The sequence below is a fragment of the Hylobates moloch genome, unplaced genomic scaffold (genome assembly GCF_009828535.3).
Source record: "Hylobates moloch isolate HMO894 unplaced genomic scaffold, HMol_V3 SCAFFOLD_12, whole genome shotgun sequence".
Taxonomy (NCBI): Eukaryota; Metazoa; Chordata; class Mammalia; order Primates; family Hylobatidae; genus Hylobates; species Hylobates moloch.
The window spans coordinates 32,747,964-32,762,091 of NW_026652287.1; the positions used below are offsets into that span (position 1 = coordinate 32,747,964).

Genomic DNA, 14,128 nt, shown 5'->3' on the forward strand with positions numbered 1-14,128 from the left:
AAAAAACAAAAAAGCCAGGTGTGGTGGCACACACCTGTGGTCCCAGCTACTAGGGAGGCTGAGATGGGAGGGTCAGTTGAGCCCATGAGGTTGAGGCTGCAGTGAGCCGTGATCACGCCATTGCACTCCAGCCTAGGTGACAGAGTGAGACCCTGTCTCAAAACAAAACAAAACAAAACACTGAGGAGTAGCAGTAGCATTAGTAAAACATGGTCATATTCTTATTTTGAAACGGTTTTGAAATAGATTTTTTTTTTAGTCTCACTGTTATATTTTAGTACCAGACAATAGTATGAATACTTTTAATGGTGTTATTTCTCCAAAGCCTCTATAAAGAATTCTCTTTCTTCTGTTTTCTGGCTTAAAAATGTGTCTAGCTGGGCACAGTGATACATGCCTTTAACCCCAGCTACTCTGGAGACTGGGGTGGGATGACTTGAGCCCAGGAGTTTGCAACTAGCCTGGGCAACATTGCAAGACCCCATTTTATTTTTAAAAACTTTTTTGTCTCATGTCATAATGCGACATATTGATCCAAATTTTGTAACAGTTCTGTGACCTTTACTGAACTTTTTTTCCATTATTTACAAGAAAAAGGTGGTACTAAGTATATACAATAGAGGCAGTCCCCATTAACATTAAACATTAAAAAATGTTTCATTCATGAATTTTGAATGAAACATATTTTAAAAGGTCATTTGTAAGTCAATTGTTAGGTACTCTACACCTAGTTTTTCATCCAAATAAATAACAGATGGTATTAAGGGCCCAGGTTATATAAATGTTTAATGCTACAGTCACTAAAGTAAAATTCTCGTATGTAGTTTTTCTCATATGTAGTTTACCTGCTAAAATGGGTCCCAGATTTCAACTAGCAATTTAGAAAGAACATTTCTCTCCTCTCTCCTGTACTACTCAGCCTGTCGACCTGCTTTCTTCTTTCTCACTCTACCCACTCCTCTACATAAATGAATCTGCCTCTTTCCTACACGTGGTACAGACATTAGGAAGGACTTTTTTTCATCTTTCTACCTCCCCCTTCATGTTCAAACTAGCAGTGTCATAAGGAAACATACTGGTTCAGGCCAGGTGTGGTGGCTCATGCTTGTAATCCCAGCATTTTGGGAGACCAAGGCAGGTGGATCACTGGAAGTCAGGAGTTCAAGACCAGCCTGGCCAACAAGGTGAAACCAGTCTCTACTAAAAATACAAAAAAAGTAGCCAGGCATGGTGGCAGGCACCTGTAATCCCAGCTACTTGGGAGGCAGAGGCAGGAGAATGACTTGAACCCGGGAGGCGGAGGCTGCAGTGAGCCAAGGTCGTGCCGCTGCACTCCAGCCTGGGCGACAGCACAAGACTCCATCTAAAAAAACAGAAACATACTGGTTCAAATTTTGTACCAGGCCACAAATGGAGAAAAGGAACTTGACATGGGCTGGAGGAAGTGGGGTTATGGGAATCAGGAAGCAGGGAGAAGGGCCCTGATGGTTGGTTTCTAGAGATTAGAGGCTGACGTATTTCAAGGAGGCTGAGGTGGGGATATTTATGATAGGAGCTCTCGAACATGCCACGCTTGTTCCTGTTACAGGGCTGTCCCTGTGCTGTCTACCTTTGGCCACTGCTTTCACTCTAGCCTCTTTCTCTGCTTTGTTGTCATAGTGACACTTATCACTACCTGAGATTATATGTATTATGTATTTGCCTATTTTTTTGTTGTTGTTAAATTGTCTTTCTCTCCTATGAGAATGTAACTTCCCATAAATTTGGGAACTTGATCTACTCATTCATCACCTGTAACAGTACCTGGCACATAACAATCACTCACTCAATTTTTATTGAATGACAGAATGAAGTAAAGGGGACAGCATCATGGCTGGAAAGTGGCAGGACAAGTAGAAGCTAATGAAAAGGTAGCCTGCGAGCCAGGATGAAGGCGCTATCTAGATGTGAGCTTCGGGATTGGTAGGGCTAGGGCATGCCCTCTGTAAGAGTATTAGTCAATGGATTGTTTCTCCAGATATGTGTAGTAGTCTGGGATTATCTTTGGTGTAACCAAATTAGAAAAGGAATATATACCTATTTTGTTTGGGGGTTTTTGTTATTATTGGAGACGGGATCTCGCTGTGTTGCCCAGACTGATCTTGAACTTCTGGACTCAAGCAATCCTCCCACTTCACCCTCCCAAAGTACTGGGATTACAGGTGTGAGCCACCATGCCTGGCCTATTTGCCTATTTTAGGAGAATAATTTTAATGTATTTTAGAGCTGCTATTTACATATGGACTGTGTAATTACAATGTAATGTTATTTAAATAAATGCTGTAATTAAAGTACAAATAATTTTTATTGTTATAGGAGAACATTTCACTAATGATGGGTTAACCTAATTTTAAATATAGTACATACATGAAAGCAGAAAATAAGATTTTAAGAGTGCTAAAAAAATTTCAAGAATTTATAATTCAGAGGCCTTCTACCACCCACCCTTTCCACTCATCTACAATCCTCTCCCTCTACTCATTGGTCAAAAATATTGAGATTTTTTCTATGTTGAAATGCTGGCTAGAAAATAATCATATTAAATATTTGAAAACACCTGTTTTGTGTAGACACCAGTTACTTTATTGGATCTGGTTAGTAAGAAACGTAAGAAGCTTCTACATGGAGAATATGCAGATGCCATATCAGGTATGGATTCCAGCTTGTTCCTCCTTTATTGTTAAGTGACTGTTGTGGCCAAATGAGTTGGGAAGGCATCAAAGATGAGTATGTAATAAATATACGTAAAATGTTGTAAAAAGTGGTTACAGTAAGGTTATTTTTTAGTATCTCCAGGGCAGGTTCTTCTCCAGTTCTTTTCTGAAACCCTTTATTTACCTTTTCTACTAAGAAGGCAGGAACCTTCTGTCTCTCACTGCTGCTCCCAATTCTCACCTCCCCTTCGATTATCACCCACGTGCCTGCTTCTTTGCTCCTGTGCTCTCTGTTGTGTCTTCTTCTGACTCTCTCAGATTCTTTTTCTTGTTTTTCATCCTCTCTCCCTTGCCCGCTTCTTTTCTAGGGGAAGGATCAAATTTTATAGAGGAGTAGCCTGGCCTCCAGTTGAATAGACTCCATGATTCTTTTCATTCAGTGTCTTTAGGCTATTGATCTTATTCTTTAACTTATAATTGTTTAAAACTATAACGTATTTTTAATCCAAGTTTATTAAGATTGTCATGCAGGAAACAAAATAGCCTAATAGGTATATCTGTGAGTGCCAGCACCAAATTGTCTGGGTAAGTCATTTAACCCCTTTTTGCCTCAGTTTCCTCAACTACCAAATGGGAATGATAATATCTATTTATTGCGCAGTTAAATATTTAATATTTATGCCATTAATAGGATATTAAATATTCCATTAATATATAATGCTGGTTGTAATTAATTATGATTAATATATCTGAATTAATATGACATTAGCTGACACATATACTGAGCCCTACTATGTGTCAGAAACTGTGTTGAAGATTAACATAGACTTATGAAATTATTTAATCTTCACAATAATCTACTGTGTAGACATATTAATATTATTATTATTTGATTTTATAGGGAAGGTAACTGAAGCTTAGAGAGGTTATGTAACTTGGTGAACTAGAAAGATCGGTGACTTTTTTTCTTTAAAAAAATGTTTCAGGGGTTGTGGCAGGGGAAAAAATGATCCAAAGGCATTATTAATTGTTGGAAAGAACATTTACAGAGGAGGGCAAGTACATGCTTGAATTACTTGGAATTTCTCAGCTAATAGATGCTATTTTCTCTCATTCTCTTCTTCGAATACAGAGTATATGGCAACAAGTATGTTGCCACATGCATCCTATTTGATGTAATTAAACAATGATACTAATGAAGTATTCTGGAACTAGGACTTAGAATCTTTTGGATTAATTTAACCTTATCTGGCTAATTTCAAAACAAACATTAATTGGCTGCCATTACTGCATTATCTTTTCACATTCAACTTTTCATTACTTTTGACTTTTGAGGAAAATAGAAGGATTGTCAGCATTTTACTCTTTATTTCTATTCAACAATACATGCTAGGCTGGGCGCGGTGGCTCATGCCTGTAATCCCAGCACTTTGCGAGGCCGAGGCAGGCAGATCACCTGAGGTTAGGACTTTGAGACCAGCCTGGCCAATGTGGTAAAACTCCGTCTCTACTAAAAATACCAAAAGTAGCCAGGTGTGGTGGTGCATGCCTATAATCCAAGCTACTTGGGAGGCTGAGGCAGAATCACTTGAACCCAGGAGGCGGAGGTTGCAGTGAGCCAAGATCGTGCCACTGCACTCCGGCCTGGGCGACAGAGCAAGACTCTGTCTCAAAAAAAAAAAAAAAAAAAAATACACCAAGGGGAGATTATAAATATAAGTGTTTTGCACAATGCCATGTGCTACAAGCACTTGGAAAGTGAAGAGTTTTCTGATAATATTTTTCCCTAAATAGCTTACCTATTTTATCTCTTCTTGAAGCTTATCTCTTAGTAAAACTGTCAGAGTGTATCAGTAAACAACTTTAAATTTCTAAATTGCCTCCATGCTTTGTGTTGTATGTTTTTTTTCTCTGTAACTTACTTGAAATTTCTTTTCTTTTCTTTTCTTTTTTTTTTTTTTTTTGAGACAGAGTCTCACTCTGTCGCCCAGGCTGGAGTGCAATGGTGCATCTCGGCTCACTACAACCTCTACCTCCTGGGTTCAAGTGATTCTCCTGCCTCAGCCTCCCAAGTAGCTGGGAATACAGTCAAGCACCACCACACCCAGCTAATTTTTGTATTTTTAGGTAGAAACAGGGTTTCCTCATGTTGGCCAGGCTGGTCTCGAACTCCTGACCTCAAGTGATCCGGCCGCCTTGGCCTTCCAAAGTGCTGGGATTACAGGCATGAGCCACCATGCCTGGCCTGATTACTTGAAATTCATGAGTATTGATTTAAAATGCTTCTGACAGCCAGGATTTGTCTGTCCATCTATTCATTCAGTTATTCACTTAACATTTTTTGAATCTCTACAGTTGTGCCAGAACTTGTATAAGCACCACAAAACGCAAAGATGTGTAAGATAATGCCCCTGCTTGCAATAAGCTCACATTCTAACATTCAAAATGACTAGCACATAGTAGATGTTCAATAAACATTTGTTGACTAAATTCAGTGAAAAAGCTGATGAATGAGAGAGAGCCGTATCAATGAATCATAAAAATCTGACAGGGATATGTTCAAGCCAGAGGAGATTATGGAAGCTTGGAGGAGGATTACCTGACCACCTAGTCTGAGGGAATCAAAGCTTGTAGAAGAGATAATGCATAATAGGAGTCTTAAAGAATAGGAGCTTAAAGAATTAAAACAAAAATGACAAAAAAAAAAAAAAAAAGCCAGGCATGGTGGCATATGCCTGTGGTCTTAGCTGCTTGGGAGGCAGATGTGGGAGGATTGCTTGAGCTCACTAGATCAAGGCTGCAGTGAGCCTTGATCATGCCACTGCACTCAGCCTGGGTGACAGAGTGAGATTCTGTCTCAGAAAACCAAAACAATTTAAAAATAAAAATAAATAAATAAAAAGAAACTGCTGCCAAGGAGATAGCAGAAATTGAAACTAGAGAGATTGATAGGTATCATCTTATGAAGGGCCATATTTAGCTACCAAGAAAGTCTCTAGGCAGTTGGAAAGGCATTAAAAATTATTTTTAAGGAAGTGATATGACCAGATTCGTATTTTAGATAAAGAGTGCTGGCAGCAGTGTAGAGAATGGATTGACCTGGAGGACTGGAAGCAGTCCTGGTTGGGAGACTACTATGACAACACAGTGAGAAATAATGTAGGCCTGTACAATGCAGAGGCATGAGGGATGAAGAGGAAGGAACAGTTTGAGAAATATTTAGGAGGTAAAATTGGCAACAGTTGATTTCACTTGTGGGTTAGGAAGAAAAGTGACTTGGCGGGATGCAGTGGCTCATGCCTGTAATCCCAGCACTGGGAGGCCGAGGCAGGCAGATCACTTGAGGTCAGGAGTTCGAGACCAGCCTGGCCAATATGGTGAAACCCTGTCTCTACTAAAAATACAAAAATTAGCCTGGCATGGTGGTGGGTGCCTGTAATCCCAGCTACTCGGGAGGCTGAGGCATGAGAATTGCTTGAACCTGGGAGGTGGAGATTGCACTGAGCCAAGATCTCACCAGTGCACTCCAGCCTGGGGGATAGAACGAGACTCCATCTCCAAAAAAAGAAAAGTGACTAAAATATGAATCTCAAGTTTCCAGGTGGGGTGACTACCACCAATTCAGAGAGAAAAATAGAGAACATATTTAGGGGAATGATGGAGTCTGTTTGGGGCTTTTGATTTAAAATAAGCATGGGGCCAGGCGCAGTGGTGGCTCACGCCTGTAATCCCAGCACTTTGGGAGGCCAAGGCAGGCAGATCACAAGGTCAGGAGTCCGAGACCAGCCTGGCCAACGTAGTGAAACCCCATCTCTACTAAAAATACAAAAATTAGCTGGGGATGGTGGCGCACACCTGTAGTCCCAGCTACTCAGGAGGCTGAGGCAGGAGAATCGCTTGAACCTGGGAGGCAGAGGTTGTGGTGAGCTGAGATTGCGCCACTGCACTCTAGTGTGGGCAACAGAGTAAGACTCCATCTCAAAAAATAAAATAAATAAATAAATAAATAAAATAAGCATGGGACGTTGTGGTTGAGATTTTCAGCAGGGCAACTAGATGTACAATTTGGAAGTTTAGGGGAGAGATAGAAGCTAAAAATAAATATCTGGGTTGGGTGCAGTGGCTCAGACCTGCAATCCCAGCACTTTGGGAGGCTGAGGCCGGAGGATTGCTTGAGCCCAGGAGTTCAAGAGCAGCCTGGACAACATAGTGAGACCCCATCCCTACAAAAATAAAAATAAAAAACTAGCCAGGCAAAATATAAAAAATTACTCAGCAGGATGAGGCAGGAGGATCGCTGCAGGAGGTCCAGGCTGCAGTGAGCCATGATCAACGCCACTGCACTCCAGCTGGGGTGACAGAGCAAGACCCTGTCTCAAACTCAAGACCCTGGCTCATGACTGTAATCCCAGCACTTTGGGAGGCCAAGGCGGGCAGATCACAAGGTCAGGAGATTGAGACCATCCTGGCTAACATGGCGAAACCCCGTCTGTACTAAAAATACAAAAAAATTAGCCTGGCCTGGTGGTGGGCGCCTGTAGTCCCAGCCACTCAGGGGGCTGAGGCAGGAGACTGGCGTGAACCTAGGAGGCAGAGCTTGCAGTGAGCCGAGATCACGCCACTGCATTCCAGCCTGGGCAACAGAGAGAGACTCTGTCTCAAAAAAAAAAAACCATAAAATAAAATTATATTTTATGGCATTTTGTGTGTGTGTATATATATATATATATATAGAGAGAGAGAGAGAGAGAGAGACGCCTCTGCCTGTGCTAAGTAAAGGTTCAAGGATAAAACTTGGACACCAATAGTCAAGGGGTGAGTAAAGAGGAACCTATGAATGAGAGAAAAAAATGTTAGGAAGGGAATGAGAAGAAGTCATGCCCATGAAGCCAAAGAAATATAACATTTTAGGTTGGAGGGTTCCATGTATTGGAAGATCAGAACGGTCACTGAATATGTGGAGCCAATTAGAGCTATCTTAATCACTTGAGAGGCAAACTCCAGGTTGCAGTGGGATGAGAAGGATAGAATGGGTAGAGAAACGAAGAGTGGATGTATGATGAGAAGGGGAAGAGAGGAACTGGGCAATAACCCAGAGCAGTGCAAGGTCAAGGGAGAGATTTTAGCATACTGATGTGCTGAGAGGAAGGCATCAGAAGAAAGGGGGTATTGAAAAAACGAGATGCTGGTGGAGGCAGGCCCTGGAGGAGGCAGGAGGTAATTAGTTTGAGGGCATAGGATCAAGGGTTTTCCTGGAACAGAAGGAATTTTAGAGTAAAGGTGAGTGTATATGGATGTAAATAAACGTGTAGTGCCAAGGGTAGGAAGTTGAGGGATACCATTGAGTAATGAATCCATTTTCCTTGATAAAGTAGGAGGAGACAATATTGTCTGAGGGTTTACAGGAGGAGCACTGAATGGATGACATGAGAAGAAGGGAATAGTTTGAAATAGATGCTTAGGTGATGGTTAAGGGAGTTGAGAAATTTTAAGTACAGGGATCGACGCGTAATTCTGAGCACCACATAAAGCAGGAGATTCTAAATTTTAGTGGTACCGATTAGACAGTATTTTTTTTCAACACTTAATAGTACCCCCCCTTTTATCGGTGGTTTCACATTCCACAGTTAGAAAATAGCTGAGTACAGTACAATAAGATATTTTAAGAAAGAGAGACCACACTCACATAACTTTTACTCTAATATATTGTTATAACTGCCCTATTTTATTATTGGTTATTGCTGTTAATCTCTTATGATGCCTAATTAATAAATTAAACTTTAATATAGGTATGTATATATAAGAAAAAACATAGTACATATAGGATTTGGTACCACCTGCAGTTGGAGGCACCCACTGGGGAATGTAGCCCCTGGGAATAAGGGTGAATTACTGTATTTCCTTGAATGTTGGAGTGGACACAGTAGATTAGAGCATTGATTAAGAGCTGGGATTTTGCTTTGTCGCGTGTTGCAGAAGGATAGGTGTGCAAGAGAATTAAGGACACATATTGATGAAGCAGTGGTTCAAGTGTTCAGATATGTGATGGACTCAGGATGGGAAAGAAGAAATGCTAGAAGTATGCTAAAACTGGCACATCCAGGTTTCATGTTCTGAGACTGAAGAAAGTTGACAGAGAGCCAAAGGCAGCATAGCATAGTGATGAAGACACCAAGCCCCAGTAATAGACAACCCTGGGTTCAGATCCTAACTCAGCTACTTTCTAGCCATGTGGTCAAGCTTTATTTCTTTACCTTTAAGGTATGGCTGAAAATAATAGCTACATATCTACGGCTTAGGATACTGGAGATTTAATGAGAAAAAGTACCAAAAGGTTGACACATGGTAAGCATTCATTGTAAGATATTATTATTATTTGAAAAATGTAGATTCTGAGTAGAGAGTTGAGTATAGGGGCGTAAGTTTTCAGAGGCAGTGTAATTCCAGGCTATTTCCATAGGTGTGTCCTATTATAGTGAAGATAGGCAAAAAAAAAAAAGCCCTGATACTAATGGCCTTCAGGATTTCAAACATTAACTCTGAGAACTGCTTTGGTGAGTATGGAGGCTATGGTGACTTCCTCTGTAGATCAGCATAGGTTGACTGTACATACTAAGACAGCTCACAGAGCAGTGTGAAAAAGCAATGCTACAGAATTCAGACATTCTTTGTTCATGTTTTGAACATGCCTTTAACTTATTGGCCATGTCACTTAAATTTTTTATGTATTTCTCTTGAAACTGGGATACCAGTTTCTTGCTTCTCGCTTCTAGTTATTTTAGAGATCAAATAATGTATGTAAAATAACATCATGTATGTTCTGCTAAAGTAAAAGCACTTTTGAAAGAAACTGTGGAACAAGAAAGCCTAGGCACGGGTAACATACCATAAGACCAGTTTGGATAAGTACAGTTTAGTTGGTTTTTTAACTTGCTTTTCCAGTGGTGCTTTTCTTTTTCTTTTTTTTCTTTTTTTTTTTTTTCCAGGCTTTACATTTTGCCAACCCTTGACATACAAGGAGTTTGAAAAGTAGAAGGGAAGGACAATTCACTATCTACACCAATTGGCTCTTGAGATTAATAGTAACCCCAGCATCTCTCTGAAACGAAAAAAGAAATTAATTAAGGAATTTCAAAAACACCATCCAGAAGCTTTGAATTAACATTTCTGATACAAGAAACTACAATTTGTAAATATAAACAATTCTCTGGTGGTTTTCTCAAATTGCCATACTTAGACTTCAGAGAAAGCATAACCTCAAAGGATTTTAAGTGTTTCATTTTTTATTTTTATTTTGTAGAGACAGGGGTCCTATTATGTTGCCCATAATAGGACCTCAAGTCTAATTGACATTAGAGTCAATTCAACATTGACTTGAGTTTGAGTTGACTTAACATTGAGTTCACGCATTAATTGACATAAAAAGTGTTAATGTGGCTGGGCGTGGTGGCTCACGCTTGTAATCCCAGCACTTTGGGAGGCCAAGGCGGGCGGATCCCGAGGTCAGGAGATCGAGACCACGGTGAAACCCCGTGTCTACTAAAAATACAAAAAATTAGCTGGGCGTGGTGGCTGGCGCCTGTAGTCCCAGCTACTCGGAGGGGCTGAGGCAGGAGAATGGCGTGAACCCGGGAGGCGGAGCTTGCAGTGAGCCGAGATTGCGCCACTGCACTCCAGCCTGGGCGACAGAGCGAGACTCTGTCTCAAAAAAAAAAAAAAGTGTTAATGTTAAGAAGAATGGGCCAGGTGCGGTGGCTCATGCCTGTTATCCCAGCACTTTGGGAGGCCAAGGCAGGTAGATCACTTGAGTTCAGCAGTTTGAGACCAGCCTGGCCAATAGACTTGAGCCACTTTACCCAGCCTGTTTTTTATTTTTATTATTTGAGATGGAGTCTTGCTCTTGTCACCCAGGCTATAGTGCAATGGCATGATCTCGGCTCACTGGAACCTCCACCTCCTGCATTCAAGCAGTTCTCCCGCCTCAGCCTCCTGAGTAATTGGGATTAGTGATGCATGCCACCACACCATGCTAATTTCTGTATTTTTATTTATTTTTTATTTTTTATTTTTTTGTTTTGAGATGGAGTCTCATTCTTGTCACCCAGGCCGTAGTGCAGTGGTGTGATCTGGGCTCATTGGAATTTTTGCCTCCTGGGTTCAAGCAATTCTCCTGCCTCAGCCTCCTGAGTAGCTGAGATTACAGGTGCCTGCCACCACACCTGGCTAATTTTTGTATTTTTAGTAGAGAGGGGGTTTCTCCATGTTGGTCAGGCTGGTCTTGAACTCCTAACCTCAGCTGATCCACCCACCTCGGCCTCCCAAAGTGTAGGGACCAGCCCCACAGGGTCGGTGAGTCTCTCCCTGTGTGCGGTGATGAGAGAGTGTAGAAATAAAGACACAAGACAGAGATAAAAGAAAAGGCAGCTGGGCCCAGGGGACCACTACCACCAATGTGTGGAGACCGGTAGTGGCCCCAAATGTCTGGCTGCTCTGTTATTTATTGTATAGAAAGCAAAAGGGGCAGGGCAAAGAATGTGAGTCATCTCTAATGTTAGATAAGGTCACGTGGATCACATGTCCACTGGACAGGGGGCCCTTCCCTGCCTGGCAGCCAAGGCAGAGAGAGAGAGAAGACAAAGAGAAAGACAGCTTACGCCATTATTTCTACATATCAGAGACTTTTAGTACTTTCACTAATTTACTACTGCTATCTAGAAGGCAGAGCCAGGTGTACAGGATGGAACATGAAGGCAGACTAGGAGCGTGACCACTGAAGCACAGCATCACAGGGAGACGGTTAGGCCTCCGGATAACTGCAGGAAAGCCTGACTGGTGTCAAGCCCTCCACAAGAGGTGGAGGAGCAGAGTCTTCTCTAAACTCCCCCGGGGAAAAGGTGACTCCCTTTTCCGGTCTGCTAAGTAGCGGGTGTTGTTCCTTGACACCTTTTGCTACCGCTAGACCACGGTCCACCTGGCCATGGGCATCTTCCCACACGCTGGCGTCACCGCTAGACCAAGGAGCCCTCTGGTGCCCCTGTCCAGGCATAACAGAAGGCTTGCACTCTTGTCTTCTGGTCAGTCCTCACTGTGTCCCCTCAGCTCCTATCTCCGTATGGCCTGGTTTTTCCTAGGTTATGATTATAGAGTAGGGATTATTATAATATTGGGATAAAGAGTAATTACTACCAACTAATGATTAATGATATTCATATATAATCATATCTAAGATCTATATCTGGTATGACTATCCTTGTTTTATATTTTATTATATTGGACCAGCTCGTGTCCTCGGTCTCTTGACTCGGTGCCTGGGTGGATTGCCACCCACACCAAAGTGGCGGGATTACAGGCATGAGCCACTGCAACTGGCCCTTATTTTATTGTATTTTATTTATTTTTGAGCCTGTTTTGCAGGCTTTACAAAAATCAGGGTTTTCCCACAAGATCATGAAGATTTTCACATAAGGGACCTCTGACCATTTGTGTTGGTGTTGGCAGTAAAGGTCAAGCAGGAATAAGGTAATAACATTCAAGTTCCCCATCTTTGGCCAGGTTCCTGCTTTTCTAGTTCATATTTGGACCAAACTCAGCTACTCGTGAGGCTGAGGCAAGAGAATCACTTGAACCCGGGAGGCGGAGGTTGCAGCGAGCCAAGATCGCACCATTGCACTCCAGCCTGGGCAAAAAGAAAGAAACTTAGTCTAAAAAAAAGAAAAAGTCAAGCGCCTTCTCCTCTCTCTGTCATTTTAGTATGTGCTTGACTTCGCTTCTTCCCATGTCTTCTCACAAGACTTTCAGGATTAAGCAAGTCCTGGCCAAGAAACAAAAGCAAAATTGTTCCATTCCTCAGTGGATTCGCATGAAAACTGATAATAAGGTCACAATCATGCTACCATATCAAGCTGAAAATGTCACCCCTATCTGGAGAGTTGGACATGTTTTATTGGGAATATGTTTTTTTTATCTCTGAATCTGTTATGAACGCATTGGTTGGCTGGGTTCTGTAATAAATATGTGAAACATTTTATTAGAAAAAGTCGGTTGGGCACGGTGGCTCATGCCTGTAATCCCAGCACTTTGGGAGGCCAAGGCGGGTGGATCACAAGGTCAGGAGATCAAGACCATCCTGGCTAACATGGTGAAACCCCGTCTCTACTAAAAATACAAAAAATTAGATGGTCATGGTGGTGGGTTCCTGTAGTCCCAGCTACTCGGGAGGCTGAGACAGGAGAATGACGTGAATCCAGGAGGTGGAAGTTGCAGTGAGCCAAGATCACACCACTGCACTCCAGTCCTGGGTGATACAGCGAAACTCCATCTCAGAAAAAAAAAAAATAAATAAATAATAAAAATAAAATAAAATAAATGATGTAATTTGATAGAGTACCTTAACCTGTGTTTTGTTTTTTTGAGCTGGAGACTCCACTATGTTCAGTGGATCACACCTGTGGTCCACGAACCTTGGGAGGCTGAGGTGGGAGGATTGCTTGAGACCAAGTCTCCTGGGAATCTTCTCGTCTCTTCTAACCCAGTTCATGACAGACCCTTGGACTTTATTGTTATGGAAAATCTATATAAAGCAATATCAGTGTGTCAAAGCATTATGTCTGTCCAAGCTTGTGAAAGGATAATAAAAATTACTAAGCCAAAGAGAAAGGTCAAGCTGGGAACTGGGACAGACAAACCTGCCTCCCATTTTATTCCTAAACAAGATAGCTACAAAGACTTAAAAAAAAAAAAAAGCTACATAGAGGCCGGGCACAGTGGCTCACGCCTGTAATCCCAGCATGTTGGGAGGCTGAGGTGGGCAGATCACCTGAGATTGGGTTTTCGAGACCAGCGTAACCAACATGGCGTAACCAACATTTTTAGTCTCTACTAAAAATACAAAATTAGCTGGGTGTGGTGGCGGGCGCCTGTAATTCCATTTACTCAGGAGCCTGAGGCAGGAGAATCGCTTGAACCTAGTAGTCAGAGGTTGTGGTGAGCCGAGATTTTGCCACCTGAAAAGGGGAGGACATGGTCTAAAACGATACAAACGCTGCAGAGCCACCGGGCCTATGAGCTTCCCATGGCAAAGCTGGGACTCCCTGACAACTGCACAAACTCGCGTGAGGATTTCAACATTCCGGCGCACCCAAATTCCTGGTGTGGCTGGACTGGGGGCTAGGGTGCTGCGAAAGGCAGGTTTGAAGCAGAAAGACAAAAACCACTCACCTGAGTCAGCCCCGGTCTCTCCATGCAGAACAACCATGGGCTGGTCCTGGACCCTGTCTGGGAGGGTTCTGGAACTAAGCAGGGACCAGGCAGGAGGGGAAAAGGTCGCTGAGGGGGCGGGGCCTGAACAGGTGCCGGGTCGGAGCGAGAGAGTGGAGGCCGCTGTGGGGGCGGGGCCTGGGACGGAGCAAAAGGGAGGAGGCTGCCTGGGGGCTGGC

General features: G+C 42.5%; 1 protein-coding gene across 1 annotated transcript in view; it reads left to right on the forward strand.

The window, feature by feature from the left end:
* The window catches only part of DEPDC4 (DEP domain containing 4), a 29,068-nt gene extending 19,213 nt beyond the window's left edge, over nt 1-9,855 (forward strand). The window contains 2 exon segments of the mRNA XM_058425034.1: nt 2,610-2,688; nt 9,680-9,855. Coding sequence (XP_058281017.1) covers nt 2,610-2,688; nt 9,680-9,855 — 255 coding nt within the window.
* The last annotated feature ends 4,273 nt before the right edge of the window (nt 9,856-14,128 follow it).